This window comes from Emydura macquarii, unplaced genomic scaffold (assembly GCF_026122565.2).
Source record: "Emydura macquarii macquarii isolate MOO-44397 ecotype Brisbane River unplaced genomic scaffold, CSIRO-AGI_Emac_v2 contig_212, whole genome shotgun sequence".
Taxonomy (NCBI): Eukaryota; Metazoa; Chordata; order Testudines; family Chelidae; genus Emydura; species Emydura macquarii.
The window spans coordinates 12,414,045-12,437,925 of NW_027130349.1; the positions used below are offsets into that span (position 1 = coordinate 12,414,045).

General features: G+C 38.6%; 1 protein-coding gene across 1 annotated transcript in view; it reads right to left on the reverse strand.

The window, feature by feature from the left end:
* The window catches only part of PIEZO2 (piezo type mechanosensitive ion channel component 2), a 427,523-nt gene that overhangs the window by 49,449 nt on the left and 354,193 nt on the right, over window positions 1–23,881 (reverse strand). Inside the window, 9 exon segments of the mRNA XM_067547859.1 lie at window positions 1,554–1,560; window positions 5,379–5,492; window positions 7,949–8,047; window positions 9,174–9,277; window positions 14,189–14,260; window positions 15,482–15,603; window positions 18,381–18,470; window positions 21,206–21,365; window positions 22,583–22,682. Coding sequence (XP_067403960.1) covers window positions 1,554–1,560; window positions 5,379–5,492; window positions 7,949–8,047; window positions 9,174–9,277; window positions 14,189–14,260; window positions 15,482–15,603; window positions 18,381–18,470; window positions 21,206–21,365; window positions 22,583–22,682 — 868 coding nt within the window.

Sequence of the window (23,881 nt, forward strand, 5' to 3'; positions counted from 1 at the left end):
AGTAAATGAATTGACAACAACGTGAACATGGACCTGACAAGCTGAAACAAAGGGTTATTTTGAAATAACCATGTGCTGTTTTATTTAAGTCTAAGTGGAATAGTAGTTTTAGTACAGATATTTGCCATTAAAAAAATCACAGACATAACTGAGGGGATCAAAGAATTGATCTAATGGTATTTAATATATCAACATAGCTGTTGTAGCTTCAGTGACAAAGGAGAGATTAAAACAGCCCCTCTCTTAAATAGGTACCAGAGGAAGGTACCAGCTAGAGGGAATTCTAATGTAAGTGCTTCAGAATGAATGTTTTTGTCCAATACGCACTGGCAAAAATAGTTCTGATGAGTATTTCTTTTCTTTTCTTTTAAATGCAGCAAAAACCTCAAGAGTTGCAAATCACTTACAAACTAAACATTTCAGAATACAGAAAGTTTTGTGATGCTAAGAAAAGAATGTTAAATTTGAATGGTTTTTCTTTGCTGCCTGTCAAACATATAGTGAATTTAACTGCAGCTGGAAAATGCGTGAATCTACCATCGTGAAGTAATCTACATGAAAACTGAAAAAATATTTCTTGATTTTTCATCCCTATATGCCAACTCAAGTGCTTTTTTTCAGACAATAGGTAAACTGGCCATTAAAAATTGGCAAATAGAGTAAAAAATACTGTGTGACTACTCATTTGAATTTTTATATAAATTCATTTGAACTGTATTGTAGTAGAAAGTGAGAGCCTGAGACATGAGGCCTAGCATAACAGGCTGGATATGAAGCCTGAAGTGGAAGCCAAGGTAATGGTCAAGTCTGTTATAAAGCAAAGATAGCAGAAGTCACGCTGTGAATGCTGGCAGGCTCACAGTAACTGGCAAGAATAGAGCTGATACATACATTTCTAATGAAGAACTAGGTACAGAACACTCGCACAAGCACATTCCAGAAATGTACCAGAACATCCCAATACACAGAAGATAACGAGGGAATACTGACTCCTGACAATGACAATATGATGGATAGAGATGTTTTGGTCAAACCATCTTGTACAAGGTGAAAGGTGGTATCTTACCATGTCCGAGCTACAACCAGGGTTATCCACCTTGCATTTTAATTTTTACTGACATGAAGATCTGAAGTTGATTTTTTTTACTGACATGATAAACATTTTACTGACATCACTAAAAGTACCATAAACAATACAATGATGTCACAAAAGTGTGTACTCGCTGGCATGAAACACCTCAGCCCCTGCTTTCCCTGACTGAGCTGACAGCACAGGGCTGGCTAGCGACCCCGTCTGCCCCAGATCACATGCTTCACAGCCCCAGCCAGCACCTGCTGGCAGAGGGCACCCCGGGGCCAGGGCCAGGATCAGTCAGTCAGGTACTGCAGCAGGACTAGGGCTGCCTGGCTGGAGGGATGGGAAGGGGAGAGGGGGAAATGGGTGCAAGGAACAGGAGGAGGAAAGGCAGGAATGCTGGGCCGGGGGACGGTGGGGAAGATTCTGGGAGGAGTGGCAGGCTCCAGGCGTACTGGCGCATCCCCCCGGGGAGCACCGAGGGGCTGCCATGCCCGCTACGCATACCTGAGCCAGCTGGACATCCGCAGGACAGCGGAGGCCAGCTCAGCTCTCCCCTCCCCGCTGCACTGTGCCAGGGGGTCTGCGGCTGCCCTCCGGTCCCAGTCCTTCCCCGAGCCGGCTGGGCACTGAGCTGGGACTGGGAGTGGGAGGGACTCGGTTTGCTTCCCCTCCCAGTTCTCCCAGCACTCAGCCAGCGCAGCCCACCTCACTTGCCTTGGCTGGGCACCAGCTGGCCTGCGCCTCTGGCCCCAGGGGCCATGGCCCCCTCACCGCTATCGGTCCGACACTGCTGAGTGGCAATGGCAGCAGTAGCAGCCAGAGGCACACAGGGAGCCAGGCAGGCAGCAGGCTCGGCGTTGTCGGCCAGTTGGTGACCGGGGCCGGGAGAGCTTGGGCGGGGAGGGGCTGGAGGCAGCTGGTGCAGCTACTGCAGCTGTGCAGCTGGACTGGCAGTGGGGCAGGAGGAAGAGCGGGTGGGTGGCTAAGCCGCGGCTGGAGGAGGTGGTGGCAGCAGCACAGGCAGGGAGCCGTGCAGTGCCAGTGGCTGGGAGTCTGCTGGGACTCAGGACAGGAGGCAGTTTTTACGGACTATATTATTTTTTTACAGATTTATGGAGAGCAGAAAAATTGCATATTTTTTTTTACTGACTATCCGTAAATTTTACGGACTGTTGGCAACCCTGGGTACAACATGCAACTCATTTGTATCAGTGTATAAAGGAGGGTCTCAAAAGGAGTGTCCTTGTCTGGCTGAGTGAGGAACGGAAACTCCCGTCGTTTACTGAGCTGGTCCATTGTCAGGGGCATACATGTATTACGTGTACTTGTAGCATGTATAGGGTGCTTTTTCCGTGCTCATTTGACAATAAACCTGGCCTGGTGCCATCATTGCTGAAAGGGATCTGTGCTCTTATTGGATAATCCGATCGTGGTTTAGTGTCTCGGTTATCTGGGACAGCAAACACACTGGGAGAACACACATGCAGCCAACAATGGACAACATGTATTAGCTCTTCTATTGTGTTTGCTTTACATATATTGTAAGGAGCAAGTTTACCAGCAAGAATGCTCATAGAAACAAGTTTTAAGGGAATATTAGCTAATATTTGCATAATGCAAATTTTGAATGGCAAATTCAAGTGCTTGCAATGGAAAGTTATGCTCATCAATTCTGATCTTTGGTGATAAGTTAATCCATTCTACATACACTCTTCTTTTAATACTTATTTTTTCCCAGAGGGCATTCCTCACTCACAAAATAACTTTCCAGCTTCTATCTAGTTTCCTAGATTATGCCACTTCACACAAAAAGAAGCCTTTTCAAGAAAGAGTATTCTGAGTCTAACTATCTGTGGCAAGTCATAGAATCATAGAAATGTAGGGCTAGAAGGCACCTCAAGTCCAGCCCCTGAACTGAGGCAGGCCCAAGTAAAACTAAACAGTCCCTGACAGGTGTTTGTCCAGCCTGTTCTTAAAAGCCTCCAATGACAGGGATTCCACAGCCTCCCATGGAAGCCTATTGCAAAGCTTAACTACACATATAGTTAGAAAGATTTTTTCTAATATCTAACCTAAATCCCTATTACTGCAGAATGAACTCATTGTTTCTTGTCCTACCTTCAGTGGATACAGAGAACAATTGAGTTACATCCTCTTTATAACAGACCTTAACATATTTGAAGACTTATCAGGTCTCCCCCCTGCATTTTCTCCCCCCTCCCCCGACTAAACATGTCCAGTTTTTTTTAAGGTCAGGTTTTTTAAATCATTTATCATTTTTGTGGCTCTCCTGTGGACTCTCTCTTATTTGTCCACATCTTTTCTAAAGTGTGGCACCCAGAATTGGACACAGTACACCAGCTGAGGCCACACCAGGACTAAGTAGAGCAGGACAATTACTTCCCACGTCTTACATAGGACATTCCTGTTAATACACAGAATTATATTAGCCTTTTTTGCATCCTATTGTTCACTCATATTCAATTAAGTCAGATGCTTTTAATCATCTGTACTACCACTTAATCAGTTATTCTCCATTTTGTAGTTGTCACTTGATTTTTCCTTCCAAAGTGAAGTACTTTGCACTTTTCCTTATTGAATTTCATCTTGTTTGTTTCAGACCAACTCTCCAATTTGTCCAGGTCATTTTGAATTCTAATCCTGTCCTCCAAAGTGCTTGCAACTTCTCCCAGCTTGGTGCCATCTGCATATTTTATTAAGCATACTCTCCACTCCATTAATTAACCCAAGTCATTAATGAAAATATTAAATATTACTGAACCCAGCACTGACCCTGCTAGGATCTCCCAGTTTGACAGTGAACCACTGATAACTACTCTGAGTATGGCTTTTCAACCATTTGTACACCCACCTTATAGTAATGTCATCTAGTCCACATTTCTCTGGGTTTCTTATGAGAAAGTCATGCGAGTCTGTAACAGAAGCCTTACTAAAATCAAGATATATCAAAAGTCTACTGCTTCTCCTCAATCCACTAGGTCAGGAACCCTGTCAAAGAAGGAAATTAGGTCTGTCTAACATGATTTGTTTTGACAAATCCATGCTGGCTATTCCTTAAAATCTTATTATTCTCAGGGTGCTTACAAATTGCTTGTTTAATATTTTGTTCCATTATCTTTCCAGGTATCAAACTTAGGATGACTGGTCTATAATTCCCTGGGTCCTCTTTGTTCCCCTTTTTAAAGATAGGTACTATGTTTGCCCTTCTCCAGTCCTCTGGGATCTCACCCATCCTCTATTAGTTCTCAAAGATAATTGCTTCAGCTAGTTCTTTAAACACCCTAGGATGAATTTCATCAGGCTCTGCTGACTTGAATACAACTTTAACCTATTCTTTCCCTATTTTGGCTTGAGCTCCTTCCTCCTTGTTGTTACATATTAACTGTGTTGAGTAACTGGTCACCATTAATCTTTTTAGTGAAGACTGAAGCAAAACAGGTATTAAACACATCAGCGCTCTTGATATCATCAGTTATTAGCTCTCCTTCCCCACTAAGGAGAACACCAACATTTTCCTTTGTCTTTCTCTTGCTCCTAATGTATCTAAAGAACTTTTTTTCATTGCCTTTTATGTCCCTTGCTAGGTGTAACTCATTTTGTGCCTTAGCCTTTCTGATTGTGTCCCTACATGCTTTTGCTACTTTTTTATACTCCTCCTTAGCAATTTGTCCATGTTTCCACTTTTTGTAGGATTCCTTTTTGATTTTCAGGTCATCAAAGAACACCTAATGCAGGCATATTGGCCTCTTACTATTCTTCCTATCTTTTCTTCACATCAGGACAGTTTGCAGTTATGCCTTTAATACTGCCTCCTTTAGAAACAGCCAGCTCTCCTTTTTCCCTTAGATTTTCTTCCCAGGGGACCTTACCTACCAGTTCTCTGAGTCTGAATCCTAGGCTTCAATCTTGCAGCTCCATGGCAGTCACTTTTTCCCTTTTCTCTGTAATCTTTTCTAATTTGCATCACACTGTTCTGACATGACATAACAATGAACCTCCTGTATAGCTGTGCTTTGTAACACTTCAGCACTGTATACAGTGTCTTTCAGGTAAAGGCCCAAGGTAAACTCAATTCAGGTTAGAGATTCTCTCTCTGACCAAGCACTAGAAACTGCCCTGGTAACAGCAGAAAGCATTCTTTCCATTCCCCTGATGAAACTGAGAGCATTTTCCCTGCAATGCTATCATTATCTTCCAGGCCAGGGACTGAAAGAAGAGTGAGTTTTTGTTTCTTTGTTTGTTTAAAGGGGACTTCTGAAAAGCACACAAAAGCATACACACCATCCCCAGATCCTTTTAGCTTTCGCTTGTCTTCCTTCCCAAACTTTTTCTTCTCTTTGCGCCTCTGTCGAAGTGCAGTTTTTGGATCTGTAATCCAGGCCTGATAAACAAACTGGAGGGAACAAACTCATTTATTTCAAGGTTCTTCATGTTTTGAAAGTAAACAGTAAAGTAAACCACAAACAGGAATATATATTTAGGGTAAAAACGTTTAGATCTGCAGGGGTAAGCAAACACTGTGAATCCCAGTCCAAACACCTTCCATGCAGATCTGCTGAGTTTTCTTGTACTATTTTTGTTAACATGAAACCAAATGTGAAAACACTTGTGGGTGAACCAAGTTTCATAAGAACCACAACAATTAATGCTCTAGGAATTAAATTTTGAAATGAATACACTCACTTCTCCCAAATCTCTCTAATTTATATTTCTACTTTATTCGGATTACAAGTAAGATGCAGCAAAATGGAAACTTTAACACAAGGTTTATAACCAGTAATCTAAACATCAAAAGTTGCTATTAATATTTCAGTGCTAGTACTTGTGTCTGCAAATTCCTTATATTTTATGTGATTTTCTTTCCATCTGAAGATTACAGACAGAGGTCTAGTAGTCTATGAACAGTCTACAACTAACAGCCAGGAAATCCTGAGTTTTCAGTCTTGTTTTGACAATAATGTCTTCTGTTGCTTTGAGTAAGTCACTTAACCTTTCTGCCTCATTTTCTCTTTCTGGAAAAATGGAGATAATAATACTTACCTGAGTCAGTGGGATTTCATGGAAATTAATTAGCTAACAGGCCAAATCCTGCTCACCATACTCGCATTAATCGTCCTACTGATTTCCATGAGTGAGTAAGCAGGAGTTTGTCCAATGTTTATTAAGTGCTGTAGCAGTGCTAAGTATTATTACCAAATCATAGTAGTTTGGATAACTCTGCTGGGGGTGTGGGGAAGGTTACTGAAAAAAGCAATAATATTTTAATTTTTTTTCCACCATAGCATAACACGAAACAGAAACTAAAGGCATTAAGTACTATTTCATAGCAGATTGAGACAAAAGATGTTGTGCTTTTGGTTTTTTTCATGATTTTTATTCAAAAATGAAAATCATTTTCAACTGGCATTCTCTCATTCTTCATTTCTAGTCAGCAAAAGTTTGAAGCAGGGAGCACACGATGCATGCATGAGGGGAAATATAAAGCAAACTAATACAAGCATGCACACTACAACATGAACACACCTATGTCTCAGGGAAGCTGGGATTGCCCATTACAGGAGATAACATTGTAAATGTTCCTTTTTTAAAATTTGTTTTCGCTATTTTATGACCAGAAATCACTCTGAGGCATTCCAAACCCAGTCTTAAGAACTTTCAAAAATTGACTTTTAACTGAATTTACAGAAAAATAAAATCTTCAGACTGGTTCTGATTTGTGAATGTATTCTCAATAATTGTTAAGAGGGAGATGATCTGGTACAGTAAGGAAGCAGGTCTCCTTCCTATTCTCTCAAGGTCAGCAATTTTATTTTTACTAGGCTGCTTTGTCCAATACAAATGCCACGTGAAAAATGTGTTGGCATAGGACGCATGGAATCCTCTTTGCTTTTAAGACGTTTTTGCTAGTAGAGAGTGATCTAGAGGGATGTTTATTGAATTGTAATAATTAGTTGACCTAACCTACCACATTTTTACTATAGGTGAGGCACTATCAAAATCTACTATTGAACAGCTTGTAATTAAGCTATACTGTATCTACAATCATACTGTAAATAGAGGAGAGCCTAGAGATGATGGAACAGACTGAGATAATGGGGGAAAGGAAGAATGAAGAAAAGAAATGCAATTAATAAATTGATTATACTCTAGTTATGTTAAATGACAGGGTATTTCAACTTCTGCCAGGGAAAATATATATCTTGCTTTAGAATTTCAGTACTGGATAAGGGTACTTAACAAGGAAGAACTTGTAGGATTAGTGGCTGGTGTGGTTAATCAATAATGCATTTAGTGCTTATTCTAAAGTAGTATCCTGTTGCGTATACAGAGTGCAAAACCATGTGCATTGTTAAAGGCTGGAATGTGCTAAATTTATTTGAGAAAGACAAAAGAAAATGCTAAGGATGCACACAGATCAGATTTATGATGATCTAGACCAGGAAAATAAATTGCTAGGACAAAGAATTTGTGACAGAATGTATGTTTTGTTAGTTTACTTTAAGGTTTTACCAGCTTTCTGAGAGAGAGATTACCACACTGTTTATAGATGCATGCAACTTGATGTGAACCTCTTACAATGCCTTAGACAGTAATATCAAAAGAAAACAAAAATTTGGATCTGCATTTTCTCTCCAAGGTCATAGTTAAAATAAGACAGACAACTAATTGTAGTTTTCACTTTTCAAATTGTTCAATTTATGACATTTAATATGTAAAAAGCTTTGGGCTTTCACACATCCTCAGATAGTTCATACAAGAGGGAAAATGCAGACAAAGGCAGTAGGGTACATTATGCCAGAATATTATGTAATGACGGCACATACTGCACACTAGTGAAATGGCAAATACCTTTGCTGCTCTGATTAAATACTGAAGAATAGTTTTGGGCAGTTTAATGACAGACTTTGGCAAGGCTAAAATGGCTGAAGCAAATTTCCCAATAGCTCTCTACAAAGGAGGACAAAGGAAGAACAATTAGTAGAAAAAAGGAAAACTATTAATAAAAAGTTATCTTTTGTATGATTCTAAGTAGATAACAGTTAATAATGGGTTTACATTCATTGAGAACAATGTGATAAAATGACAAACGTGCTATTTGCTGTAAACTTTTAATTATATAACAATTGAGCTCTTGTATGATCCTAATAAATAACATGCTTATATAATACATTATCTCTAAGTTCATAAATGTATACCCTAGTGAATGGTCACGTTGATAAGGATATAATTATAATCCCATAACTGATGATTATTAGAGACAATTTAGAAATAAAGGCAAATATAGTAGTTAAAAGTTAATATTTAGTAGGGTCTATAACAAACAGCAAGTTAAATGTTAGTATTTTGCTAAAGCCACACACATACACAGTGATGGAAGTTGTATGGAACATGGAAAGCTGACCAAACGGTTGACAAGCCATTCACAAGCAGGAATATTTTTCTGCTACAACCCAACCCTCTGGCAAAAATTCAAAGTATTAAGGGCCATATTTTACCCTCAGTTCTCAAGTGCACAACTGGAGATGCGTGCATGGATCAAGGGCCTTATATGGTCACATCTCCTAGGTAGGATCCTCTAGCCTTAGAAAATAATGATTTCAGTCTTGAACAGGAATGTTTTAACAATATGAAAAACAAACGCAAAGGATGATGTCAAGTATTTTAGAATGCAAATTTAGGTTTTGTTTAAAAGATAAAAAATTGGCACCCCTAATATTAACAATAATATTTTCATGAATTTAAATTTAAAAATGAAGTGAAAACAGGGGTGCAAACTTTCCCCTGCAACACAAACTCACTCTCTCTCGCATATACACTCTTCATGTACAAGTGAATGAAGATCTGACTCTAGTACAATTCTTTCTTGAATTACAGGAATTTCGCAATGCTAATAGCAGGCAACATTGCATTTTGAGCTGGCAAGACCTTTCATAATCAATACATCTCACATCATCTTTAGACAGGTAAGCTGCGGGCATCTTTAATACATGAGATGACGTTATGAGGTGCTCATATCTTAACTCAAGCTGTCTCAATGAGAACTTGACCTGACAAACACATTATTATACAGTACCTGGAATGCAGATCTTCTCCGAGGTTCTTCGTCTTCCTTTTTTTCATCATCCTCCTCTTCTTCACTATCCGTCTCAAATAAATAATAATCTCCACTTCTGACCACTAAATGAAACAAAATATTTGCTTATTTCGTGTAAAAAAAGGAACTCTATTCAGAGCTGGCCCAAAGATGTATAAATAATCAGCCAGTCATTAATGGGCTCAAAAACAGGAGAAGCGGAAGTGGAGAAGAAACAAGAGATGAATAGGACTCAGTGTTGGACAGATTATTTGGTGTTAAAGTGAGTGATACTTTTGGCATGACAGAGATAAGAATAAGCTAAGAAAACACCACCACACAAGGGAATAGGGTTGGCAAAACGTGAAGAAAAAAAAAGCTTGAAGTAGAGCAAGTTATTATGTTAAAATATTTGACAGGAACTTGACTAATAATTAAATCTAAATGTATCCAGGATTGATGGTTGCTTACATTTTGTTAGAGAGTAAAATAATCTCAGCAGGTAAATTAATGATGTTACATAAATTGTACAACTGGACAAAGATTACAGAACTGCTTTTTTAAAATGCTGACGCATCCTTTAAACTACATAATGGGATGGTATTAGTTGCTATTTTCTTTAAACTCTTAAGCTTTGGTAAGCTAAGGGAAAACCTTGGCTTGTTTAAAATGCATCACTTTAATATTATTAAACATGATCACAGATGATGTTTTTTGCCCATGGATTCAGAAAGACTCTGAAACCTCCATACATTAAAGATGCCAAGTGAATGAACTGGGCCTTATATCCTTGAACAGAAGCATTATTTTGGTATGTAATAAGGTAACAAACCTACAGGAATGAACAAGGGAAACCAAGGAAATGAAAAATAAGATAATGAGCAAGAGAAAAAACAAAGTCATGGTATTACATTTGGCAGTGAAGAATGATAAAGTAATACTTGCATGTAAACTGAAAGATTTAAAGGAATAGTTATTTAAGCTAAATATCACATTGTCACTCAAGACATATGGTAAATATATATTTATATATAAAGTGTACATTTAACCCTCATTATAAACCTGTACAAAAATACCAACCCTACTCAATCATACCTTGCCATCTACACCTCTCTTTTGTGCTCAGATGGACACTAATAAATCATATTAAATCTTAAACCTCAGATGAAAGTTGCCAGTACTCTATTGGAACATAGACATGGTATAAGTTGCCATTAAAAATAGAGGCAATCATGTCTGTTCAGGTAGACCTCTGGGCCTGTGCAGATCCCCATTTACATCCATGGGACTCTGTGTGGGCTCAAGAGTCCACCTGAATGGACCTTACTGCAGAATTGGGGCCAAAACTATTAAATGTTGAAACAAGTTAAAAAATGTTTCACACAGGCCTCTAAGAATGTCCCCAGAAGGGACCTTAAAAATGAAATGTCAGAGATGTTCCTAACCTGGAGTTGTTTTTCAGGAAAAATTCCAATTGCTGGTAACAGACGTTGTCCACACAGACAGGTCAGCAGGATGAGAACTACAGTATATGTGGTGGTTAGGGGTTAATATTCAGAGTATTGCATGGTATGAACTGTTATACAGTAGCACTGACAGGCCTCCTGTCAAGCCTGGAGCCTCACTGTGCTGCGGTACTGTATAAACTCTCATGTAAATTCTCTCTCTCACCTGTGCACGCAAGTATTTCTGAAGCGACACGAATGTAACAAAATATTCCTCTAACATCTACTAAGGAATGTTTTAGTTGAAAAGGAAGGTACGGCTAAACAACAACACTGCCGCTGCACTCTGGCATGGAGCACACCTCAGCATGGAACAGAGAGCACATTAGCCCCGTGAGGGAATTAGTAAAAAACATTTAAGAAATAAAATAATTAATGGCCAGATTTATGCCCCATGAATCCACGCTCAGACCTCGCTTCCCCCTGAGAAAGGGGATTTTGGTGGCAGCATTCCCCTCTCCATATCCCATAGTGGGAACCCCCATTTGGGAGATATCAGGACAGCTGGGAGTTCTGTCTGCATCACTCCATTCGAGCAGAACTGTTAAGGATGGAGGGACACAGCCAACATAGAAGCAAGGGACTTCTATGCAGATGGCTCTGGCTCCTGTTGATCCTTGTAGGGACCTAATTCCACAGGGACTGGAGGAGCCCTGCTTCCCTCCCTGGAACAATTTGGGAGAAATCTCAATGAGGAAAATCTCACAGATGCTTCCCATCCCCTTCTCAGAGTGTGATCAGAAGGTATCTGAGTGCATAACAGAGTATAACTGTATAAACTGAATGAAAAGGCAACACGGTCCAATTAACAAACATCAGAACTGGCATAAAACACCGAACTCCCATAGTCCAACTTCTCAACAGCAGTAAATATACCTACAGCCACAATACACTAAAAAGGAAATAAGTCCTTGTATGGAAAGGGGTCACAGAAACACTGCAACACATTTACAAATGGTGGCCCTTCCATTGAGAAGATCTTCATTTCAGTCTGTATTCACTTCCAAATGTAGGCCTGATCCTGAAAACACTTACTGTAGTAAGGACTATTGTACTTTCTACTCTGGGTAGTCCCCTTTATTTCAATGGGCATGGTAGTGAGTCTGCATGGCAAACAGGCAGTTTGTAGGATCAAGCTATATGATGCTTTCCATAAGTTTCTGCATTATTGCAATAAATAATTTAAATAATGCTGACTATTTAAACACCAATGCATATTGTCCCCTAAGAACATGATATAATGAGGGTGAAATGAATCAGAAATGGCTGAAATCAAGGTTTCGTTTAGGCAGTTCCTTCTGTTTACTACAAAACCAGTGTGAGGATTAAGACAGACCATATCCAATTCCTTCCAAAAATATTGTAGTTTAAAATTGTAAGAAAAACAGTTGCTAATTGTAGTTTGTGTTTATTTTGTTATTGTTCTTTTAAATGAAACTGAAATGACAAGAAGTTTGTTTTCACAAAGATTTTGAAAAAGGATAGGTCTCTCTAAAGAAATATTATGCTCTTTAGAAACAGAAAGACATAGGCACAGTTTATTTGTGACTTGACAGAAATATGCATGTAATATTCTATAAAATACTGTTGGCAAGAACATACATACACAAAAATACAGAAGTCGACACAGTGTGTAAAAATATGTCTGGAAGGGAAAAAGAAGCAACTCTTGAGGTGCAAGATTGAAAGTGATCATTCATAAATGTTTCAATTTAATTTTGCACTCTGATCAGTGCCATATACTTTAATAAAACAATTTTCTAATAGTTATTAAATAGCTGATACTATCACGTAATGGGTGACTTCTGTAAGCTAAGATCTAATAATTGGACATATGAGTCTAGGTAATTAAGTACCATACCCTGTGCTCTTCAGGGTGTAAATTAGGGTATTATTAGGCTAGTTGTACTCAGTTTAATGGCTGTAAAGAAATTAAAAATATTATAATATATTACATCAATGTTGTATTATGTATAATACTGAGCTAAATTCTGCTCTCAATTAAACCTGTGTAAATCTGAAAATAATAGAGTAAACTGTAATCAACAGAGAACTCCATGTTTATGGTAGTAAAAATGAAAGCAGAATTTGGCCAATCAAGTTTGTCAACAATTTGAGCTCAATTTGCAAATGTGGGAACCTTAATTGATGTTAATTGATATTAAGGCACCAAATGACTTTCTTTTTTGGCCTGTTCAGATGCTGATTTAGTTGTTTACATCTGGGATCTGGATGTGCTGATGTGAAGTGCGCACCTTTGAAAATTGGCTTCATGATGTGCTTGATCCCAAACCCATTTAAGTCAATGAGTCTTTCCATTGGTCTCAGTGGGCTTTTGGGTCAGGCAGAATATGCATGAAGTTGTCAGACAACCCAACAGTATTTATTAAACAGTTCTGCTATTTTAAAAAATAATATTTAAATAGGGGAGTTTCTACATTCTGAAGAGCTGTCACCTAAAGTTTTCCCAGAAAAACTTTTTATTTCCTGTTCCTATTTTAGTGAAAATGAGCACCACCAAGAGAATACCAGCTACACAAGGTAGTGGCATTTTTTGTGCCAACTGCAATGAAGTAATGAGGATAATTTTTTTTGGCTGGGAGGGATCTGTGGAAGGATTTGACTTGAGGAACAAGTTGAAAGACCAGAACTTCTTGCCAGCATTAATATTATAAACTTTTTGCTAGAATGGCTCTCTCACAAGCAAGGTCAGAGATTTGGAAGAGCTTCACTGACACCATCTGCTCACATCTTAGAAGCATGAATACATTTCTATGCATCACATTTAAATGCTTTGTATTTACACAAGGTGGGATTTTCTGGAGCCTTTAGCCTGACTCTACTCCCACTGAAGCCAACTGTAAATCTCTAGTTGACTTAAGTGGGAACAAAGTTAGGCAAATTCTGAAGCCTTTCGAAAATGTCACATAAATCAAGGTTCTCATAGTTACTGAGGGACCCACCCTACAGTCCTTATTCAGGCTAACTTCTCATTGATATAACTGATTAGTGTGATTCTAAAAAGAATATTTTCCATACACATAGCTTGATCCCATTCCCAGTGAAGTCCACGGTGATATATGCATCAGATGACAATTGGTGAATCATCAGTCTTTGAAAAATAAAATGAGGAAGGACTAAGCTCAGGCCCTGAATGCATACAACTATCAGTACTGGCAAAGCTTCCACTCTCAAATTTAAAACCATTTTATCATCTTTTTGAAGTCTTACCCTTCTGTGTGTGCAAGATAGATTCTTTTGGTTCATGTTTCTCTTTCACTTGATATCATTGCAAACGGTCAAAAATACCTAGATCCGGGTTATGTGCAAATGCAGAACATTGGTAATTTGGCCCATTGAGGATTAAAGTTAGGTTATACAATCAAACACTCTATCAAGTCACAATTATAAAACCATGCATAAAACAAACAAGTTGTGGGAATGCCTTCATTCTGGTCAAGGATATAAGGGGTAAATCCATGTATTTGTAAGATGATTGAGAAAACCTACTGGAAGCATGATCAACCCAAGGCCGCCACCACAGCTTTTTTTTGCCCTTGGTTTTCTCTTTGTCTGCTTCTCCTAAAATAAAATATGGCCAAATATTAATTTTACAAAATGAGAAACACATTGTTTACACTTTGTTTAATCACTTATTTTTCTCAATAGGTCTAAACTGCACAAGCATATCTGAGGTCAGCTCTATTAAATACACTCAGTATGAATAATATTCATGCGTTAAGAGGTAGCCTAGAATGCTAACGATCTATCTTACATAGCACTTAAAAAAATTGTATTCCACTCCAAGTATAACAAAAGAGTTTAGTTTTTTAACTACGTGTATGTATGTGTATTTTCTTTGAAATCATGTTTTATGTTCAAATTTGTATGTGTTTTAAAAAGAAATTATCACAATGCAGATATGAATTACACACTGATGGATTTCATGGATTTTTCCATAAAACTAATGGAAAATAAACAAAAAAGGGTTTATATAGATGCCCAGTGACATTTCATTTGTTAAAATTTTATTGTCTAATAGGTCAAAAACTTGCTTGTAAATGCTATCAACATGATTTGGAAACATAGTTTCTATTAATCACTGATGAACTTACGTTCTAAAAAAAATCCATTATTTGATAATTCTCTGAAAAAGAAAATGCATGCATAAAAAACAAAGCTGTAAAAGCACATTTCAGACTCCAATAAATTTTGATCCAAAAAATGTCAGTCCCAGTTAGGTATGATTGGAAATAATGGTACTTTATGATATTTTAATCTATAGTGTTTCAAACAACAATAAAAGATGTTCGTGTATTTCAGTGGTTGCAAAAAACTCAGGGCAGCCAAGAAAAGGTTGGTGGAAAAACCATAAATCTCTCTCTCTTTGAAGCACTACACGTTTTTTTTTTATAAATACAACTGTTGCTCAAACAAATGTCTGTTATTCAGCTCCTTGCTAATGACACAAATTTAATCAAAGGTATGTTTGTTTATCTCAAAGCAAATCATTTCCCCAAAATGGAAGTACAAAAGCCAGACATTTATTTGGATGAAATCAAGCTTTAAAATGGTATTCTGCTAATAATGCCCATTACATCAATGTTTTCCAACACACACACACACACACACACACACACACACACACACACACACACACACACACACACACACACACACACACACACACACACACACACACACACACACACACACACACACGTAAATGTTAAGCCTGCTGAGTGCCTAGCACTGAGCTCCAACTTCTGATACATTTATGGCATGGTAACATGCTTGAGGTACCTTCATCATCATCTTCAGAAGCCTTCTGAATTTCTTGCCCTTCTGTTGATTCTTGGTTCATGCTCAGCATTCTTTCTTTACCCTTTTTGTATTTTTGTTGCCTGGCTTTGATGCGGTCCATCCTAGCAATGGGATATCATATTCAGTCCTTCTCCACATTGGACCCACAAAGAAACATGACTTTTAAACATATATTAGTTATATGTTACACACACGCATGTGCACGCGCCCACACACACAGGAAATTCTGGATGGGATTTTAATAGAGTCTCAAATGACTTTACCATTTGCAAATAAGATATCCATTCTACACTGACATTCATTAATCTCTCATTAAAAAAAGGAGTTAAGGGGCCCTGGAGATGAGCTCTACATGGCCCTTAGAGACAGGTCAGAACTGATTCCGAGGCCAAGAGTCTCACTCCTGAGGCTGGTGGAGTTTGAGCGGGCTGTACAGACAGAGCACTCAGCATGGAGATTGGGAGTGCCTTGTGTCACTAGCTGATTTACTCGACATAGTCAACTTATTTCAAGGGAAAAATGCCAAACAGTAAGTCTTAACATAGAATGTTGATATCAGATTTTCCTTAGTTCAAGAAAATGGCCACTTTACTTCATGTTTATAGTATAAAAATTCAGGCTGTCAGTCAATCAGCCATGCAGTTCAGGCCCAGGCCTGCATTTGGGGCAGTGTAGGCTATACGGCTCCAGAAGGAGTTCTGGGGGGAAAGCTGCCTCATTCAGAATGTCTCCTTAAGACTTTCTTAGCAGGAGTGTGTTTGGTACTGCACCCTTTCCAGGATTGCAGCATACCTCCTCCTATGCACTCGTGGCTATAGCCTCAGCTCCTCTGGGAGTGCTGGGACTTCAGTTTTGTTAAATGTAGCATGGGGCGCGGGGACTGAGGCAATTGGTTGTGTTGGGGGTTTCTTATGCTCTCCTTCCTCTGAACCTGTGGCACAGTCTCCACAATCTGGTCCTCAGTAAGGATCTGATCCAAAGGCCAATGAAGTCAGCGGCAGTTTTTTGATTCACTTCAGTAGGGTTTTGGAACAGACCCTTACATACCCAAATTCTGCAAATTAATCAATCAATCATTTTTGAACAACTTGTTTAGAATCAGCAGGCTCAAAAATTCTAGTGACCAAAAAGTGTTTAAATACTTTTCATTTGATGGATCTGACCATTGTTAGAAACAAATTTTATATCCTAAGTCTCTAACCACAGTATAGTATGTATTTAGTTATATATTTGTACTATAGTCCAATGGATGATCAGATTTTTTTCCTTATATTCAGCTACTGCTGGAATTTCTCTAAATCAATCAAACTGATATAATCGTTTTTGATCTACTGCTGTGTAGGCATTCTCTACATTCTATCCAAACTATATAGCATTAAGTATTCATGTGTATTATTGAATAAAATCAAACAAAGCACCCTTTGGCTTTGTTTTTGTTGAAGTCAGACTTACTGAAAATCCCAAACAGTGATTTTTGAATACTGTACACTGGATTTTTTGGGGTTAAGTAACATGAGCATGTTGATCTCAGACATGTCTATGCAGAATTAAGAAACAATGATGACTTCTCTGCATGAGCATGTTTTTCTTGACAGTTAGGATGAAATTTGCCCAAATGCATAGCAGCATCATTCATTTAGGAAAAGATTTATCTGAGGAGAATGGCTACGCAAGAAAGCTTTGTAATGACTTCCTATGGGTAGGTGTGGAGTTGACTGTTGAAAGCGGGTCGGAGAAGGACAACTGGATGCGTTGCCATGTGAGTAGGAGATAGATAGGACTTTCAGCATTTGGGGAGGCACTGAAGACAGTTTGGGATTATGAGATAAAGAACATTAGCTAGATGTGATAGAAAGCTGAGTAACTGGGTTAGCTTTATAGAGGAAAGGGTTCTCCAGACCAGACAGAATGAAAGAAAATATTTTTGGTCAAGATAAAAGAAAACAGATTCTCATCCTGGGCAAAAGAAGTCTGAACCAAACAAAAGAACCTATATTCAACAAAGGTTACCAAGAATAAAGACACAAGAAGCGAAATCCTGATCATATTGAAGTCAATGGGGATTTTGCCATTCACTAGCCAGCTCAGAACCACAGCTTTGCTGACTAGCACCATTACTGTTGAGGTTTTTGTTTTTTATCCTGTTTACTGTGTCTCAAGATCCCATTTGGTAACCTGTGCCACCAGAAGGACTTGGCTAATCTGGCTCTCTCAATTATTAGTATTCTCTAGTGGAAAAACAAAACAAATTATATAAACTGAAATAGTCCCTTAAGAGACAGATCATGCTGCCAACATTACTAAAATGACAAGCAATAAAATAGTTAACAAATTTGGAATTTAAGTTATCATCCTTATCTCAAAGGAGATAAAAAACCCGCCTTGAAACTAATGGGGAAGTTCATGCTTTCTGTTTTTATTTATAATAAAGGGCTATTTATAGTATATTTTCAGGTTTTCTACAGACAAAGGAAGTTAACACTACATCGGTTTACATTTTGTTCACATTTTAAGGTTATCTGCACAACCATTAGTCATAGAAAGATAATTTTATTTTTAAATGAAAACAGACTCTTTGGCCCAATTATGTAGCAAAGAAGGGATTCTGCAGCCACGGAATAGTGGAATACATGAGGGGTCTGAATATACAGAATATAATTTCTATAATCTAGAAATTATATTTAAAAAAATCAAACCAGCATACAAGCGCTTGTTTAGTTGTGTGCATTTATATGCAGAGAAGTAGGAAAGGGTGCTATAGAGGGTTAGAAGAAATGCAAAAGAAATAACCCTTCTGGATCACAGCAAAGGGTTAATATGCTGTAGAATAAAAATAACCAGTGAAATAAATTTAATAATAAATAAGAAAAATCCATACTGTCTCTTCAATTGATCCATTGATTTTTTCTCTTCTTCAATTCTTGCCTTTACAGCCTTGACAATTGTGGCCTGGAAAAGTTCAGCACCTCTACAGAAGAAATAGAGAAAACATTTAACAGTATTATGTTTCTACATTCCCTTTATGGCAAGTAAAACACACAGAGACACTTACTTTGTAAACTCCTTATGTAATCTGGGCCAAAACACCACCACCACAACGGCAGTACATAAATGATGAGCAATCACAGCATAATAATTCATTTGTTTTCTGGCAATTATCACTAGATTTTGGGCCAAATCCTGCAGTCACTATTCAGTCATTTAGTTACTGCAGTCATTATCCAGGTGCCTGGGTTCACTGTCCTCAAGAACTGAAAGCCAAAGTCTGAGTAAGAACTTCTTGTAGAACTGCAGAATTTGTAAGCTATGACCTATAATACATTCTCTTGGCTAACCTGGGCTCTGCCTTTGAATGGGTAGAGTGCTGCCTGCCTATGCCTCAGTGAGCACCTGTGATTCACACTCACAGCATAACCACCACAATGCATTCAACGCAAACACGTGTGACTCCTCAAATGAGTACATGTTCTACCTCGAATCTGGAGGCATACTTGAATATAGTTAGTTAGTTAGTTGTAACAAAATGCTTAGAGATAACTTACAGTTCATCAGTGTATTAGTTTAAACTATTTCTTGATACATATCACTAGCATTTTGCACTGGCCTATGCTGAATTTTATTTGCTCAATTGCTTAGCTTTGCTAAGTCCTTTCAAAGTTTGCTGTTCTTAGCCTACTTCCACATTGAAAACTGACTATTCCTACTCTTTGTTTTCTGTTTCTCAACCAGTTTTTGATCTATGACAAACTTTACAGCTCCCTCCATGACTACTAAATTGGATCAACAGAGTCTCTCACGAAGGACTTTATCAATGTTATTTTTAAAGTCAAAATAAATTGTATTTATTGTACCTCATTTTGTTGTTGTTTACTCTCTCAGAGAGTTTTAGTATGTGAGAGGCCTTTATAGAAGCCATGCTCATTTGTCAACATCACAGCATGCAGACATCTAGCAGTTTTATAAGTTATTTTTAATTAATTCATTAATTAATTTGGTACTGAAATGAGTCTCACTTATGTGTAACTCCCAGAATAACCATATGCACTTCTTTAAAAATAGGTTCAATACTGGCATACCATGTCAGTTCTGCAGTATAATAGATGATTTTAATAGGAAGTGCGTATTGTTCTTAGCAACTCAACCACTTCATTTTTAAATTCCTACAGACTCTTGGATGAACACCATCTGGCTTTAGAGATTTATTGCAATTGTCCTAGTGACAATTTAATCTTCCCTGGGTCAGGATTGTATGTTTCATAATGTTAAAGGTGAACTAAAGGTGGACTCAGGCCATAAAGTTTGGATCCAAATCTAAACGTCTCCAAAGTTCAAGAATGTTCAGATCTCAGATTTTAGTGAAGCAAAGGCTCAGCTACAAAGTTCAGTTTTATCTAGCAATGTATATGGCCCTCATCACTGGAATATCTCAGTGCTTGACAATTATTTATCGATTTTAACCCAATGACACCCCAGTGATGTAGGAAAGTATTATCTTCAATTTTACAATTTGGGGATTAAAGCACTAGGTGACTTAAGCAGGCAGGGAACTGAACCAAGATCCCCCTATCCACTAGCCATCTTTTCACTTTCCATTTAAACTTCTCCAACTTGAGGGGATGTTAATATCTAAAATTTTGGTTTAAACTAGCTTTATTCTAAACCAGTGGTTCTCAACCTATTTACCACTGTGGGCTGCATATGCAGCTCTCTGTGTTTTATGTGGGCTGCATCCACACAGTATATATACTGCCTGTATATCTACAAAAAAATAAAAAATAAAAAAGGTTTAGTATTTGTCATATGACAGCATTACAATTTAAATCGATATGATACTTTTCATTTCAACACTGGCAAATGTCTACCAGGAGCATTTTAAATTAGCAAAGTAAGTCAAAACATTAACCATTAAAATTAATTGAATTACTGTAAGGGTGGCATGGCCTAGTGTAAATTGCCATCCCCACTTCCGCTGCATGCTGCTGGCGGCATGACTGGGCTGAGCACCCAGAAAGCGTGGCTGCAGAGACTGCCTGCAAAGATGGGGAGCCCTGCCCAGTGCACAGTGACTCCCTCCCCAAGCCAGGGACTGCCCCAGCCACCAGTCTCCCCACCTAGAGTCTATCCCCCATGCACCAGCTGCACCCCCCTCCCTGCAGCCCTAGCCCCCTGCACTCCCAGCCCCCGTAACACTCTGGTCTCCTACCTCGCTAGATAGCTCTGCTGTGCAGCCTGCTCTGCCTGCCTGCTGCTGTGGTCATAGTACTGGGGATCCTGCTCCAGCCAGGTCCACTGGACCTGCAATCCTGCACGGGAGGGGGACACTGAGCATCCTGGCCTGCTGCTGATGCTGCTGGGCCTGATTCTGCTGGGGCAGGGGGAGGGATTGCGGTGAGGGAGCTGATGCTGCTGGGCCCAATCCTGCACTGCCCCATTTTTGCATATGCATACCCCCTGCCGGCTCTGCTCCCTAGTTATGGCCCTGAGGATATCACATGGGCCTCAGCTGTGTGCTGATTGGGCCGCAAGTGGCCCGCAGGTTGAGAACCACTTCTCTAAATGTCAAACCACTTCTCTAAATGTCAAAGTGTCTGGCACCTGGGGTCTGCAGATGCTTTATTGGCATTACTCAGCATAATAATAAAAAACTAACTAATAATGAAGGATTTGGGTGTAACTGGTTTTGGTGTTTGCACTGAATGTTACCTTGATGCCAGGATCTGTGAAGCTTTTATATCAGCAACCACATGTAGGAAGTAGTAGCTCATGAAGACTCTTCTTTGCAACAGGAGGAAAGCAAAGCATATACTGTCCCAGATAATTCCTGCCTCACCGCTAGGCAATTTACAGTCTCCAGTTTTATCAGCTTACAAAAACAAACAGAAATCACCAGCATAAAGATTAAGATCTTCTTAAACAAGGAATCACATCTCCATGAAGTATTTTGCTCAATGGAAATAACTCTGTGTTCTTAAAAGCCTTTTTGAACCTGTACATTGTTTTTCTTAAGAAAACTGAAATATACAATTCCATATGATATATGTTGTATTTTATTTGTTATAAAGACAGTTATTGTTGGATATCACAGAACTAAACCTGGGTTTTCTGGACCCAGAGTGTAAACTCCACCTGCATAGCTGTTTGGCTTTGAGGAAGTTGGCCAGTACTCTGGAGTTAGAGGATGTGGAGTGCAATTTGTGCTTCAGGGCTGGCTTGCGCTATAATCAGGGAAGTCAGCCTACCAGGCTTTGAAGTTGTGCTCCACTTTGGAGTTTCAAAGCTTGGTGCATGAACCCTCCTGATTTTTGCAAGCCCCAGAGAGGTTTTGTTGTCACTCAAAACTTTTGCATAATCAGGACTGCATTTAATGTAATTTTATTTAGTGAACTGCCTTTGTATATTCTTTTCCTTCCCCTTCTTCAATTCATTCTCTTCCTATTCAAATAAAAAAAAAAAACAAACAAACAAACAAAACAAACAAACCCCATTTGAAACTGAAAACAACAGCATTGCAGCAGAATTCTAGGCAGGACACAGGTCCAGCCATTAAAATATCACAGAATTCTATGTTGTAGTGTCTTACAGTAGAAATTATTAAGAAAAAAAATCATCATTTGCAAACCACTAGGCACAGACATTACTGGGAAATCTGTGATAAGATAAGATATCAGTGTATATAAAGCAGGTAACACTCAGTTTTAAGCAGTATTTTCACTATTTGATCATGTTAGTCTGTTTAGGTCCTAGACCAGTGGTTCTTAACCTTTCCAAACTACTGTACCCCTGAAGCCTGAGTCCCACCCCCACGGGGCTGAGGCATGTAACTTAGTTTCATGGTGCCCCTGTGGCTCCAGGCAATTGCCTTTCTTGCCACCCCCAATACCAGCTCTGCACTTGCAACCCCTCTAAAACCCCAGATTAAGAAACACTGTCCTAGACCATACCTAATTTAAATTGCATTATATAATTTATTATCAAGACATTAAATCCGTTAAGGGAAAATATATTTGGCTGAAATTTTGAAAGGAGCCTAAAGTAATTTCGTTTACAGAAAAGACCTGAAAATAATGTAACTGTACTTACTGATATCATGGTATCCTTTAACCGTACAAGCCAGGCTAAATGCTTGAATCAGCCAGCAACTGTTTTGAATTAATGATTCAATGTAGCCACAAGCTCCTATCTGAAAAGCAAATGAAGAGACTGCTATAGAAAGACCAGAAACAAGGTGATAAGAATATGTAGTACATCTGTTTATGTTACTGTCACAGTTTCAGAGTGACGGCATCTGTATGTCTCTCTCACTGCTCCATTCCACATGCTAAACATACCAGGAGTCACCAATGAGTCTTAGGGGCCTTAACAGGCCAAAGTCTTTTCAACCCTTCCACAAGGGTTGGCGCTCCCCTTGAACGGAAGGCCCTGTCCATTTGCTGGATCAGAAAGAAGTTAATTTAAAAGCCCTTTCTTTGTCTTTTGGTCTTTGGAAAACCCAGCTTGACTCTGTATATGCGAACTGCTCCAGATAGTGGTGCTGCTCCAAAGTTATATAGTCTCAGTGATTCACCTTAATCACCCTCCCGTTTTCAGTGCTTGGAGGAGTTGTGCTAACCCTCCCTCATGGAACAGAACACAAGCACACATAAACCATTCACAGATGTAATACAATAGTCCCCAACGGTTGCAATATCTGCCAGGTATATAAAAATGTGACTGCTAATAGTTATACTTCTGCATTAAAAATAAAATGAGAGAGGCTAAATATGGAACATGTTTCTCTGCCAGTCAGATATACCATTTAAAAAAAATAAAACTATTTCTGCCTTTTGTAGTGTGGATTTTGGGGGTTTTTTTTGTTTTTTTTTAAAACTCCCTTTGCTTTTTTTGGTGAGGGCCTGATACATTTGTAGTGTGAGGCAAGCTGACAGTTTAAACAACTTTTATACATTGGTGACCTGATTCTGCAAACATTTATGAACATGCTTAACATTACACGTGTAGTCCCATTAAATTCACCTGCATGAAATTAAGCACATATGTAAGCATTTTAGATTATTTGTAAAATCAGGCAAGCAATGCATCAGGTTTGTTTCAACAGGCTGATTTATATATATTTAAAATGAAAAATCCCTGTTTTTGCTCTGTGTGGCAGTAAGAATGTTCAAAGTTAAGAGGCAATTGCCAAAAATACACTTAAAGTGACCTTTTATAACATTTTAAATGATTGGCTTTTCTCAGCCTGTTACCAGAGGCATTGTAAGGGTCTTCTCTAACTAATGGTTTACCATTTATAAAAAGAACCTTCATATTTAAATAAAATCTTTAAGAATTATATATTGAAATTTTAAACTGAAAGTTAGACCAAAATTAAAGCAAACTAGA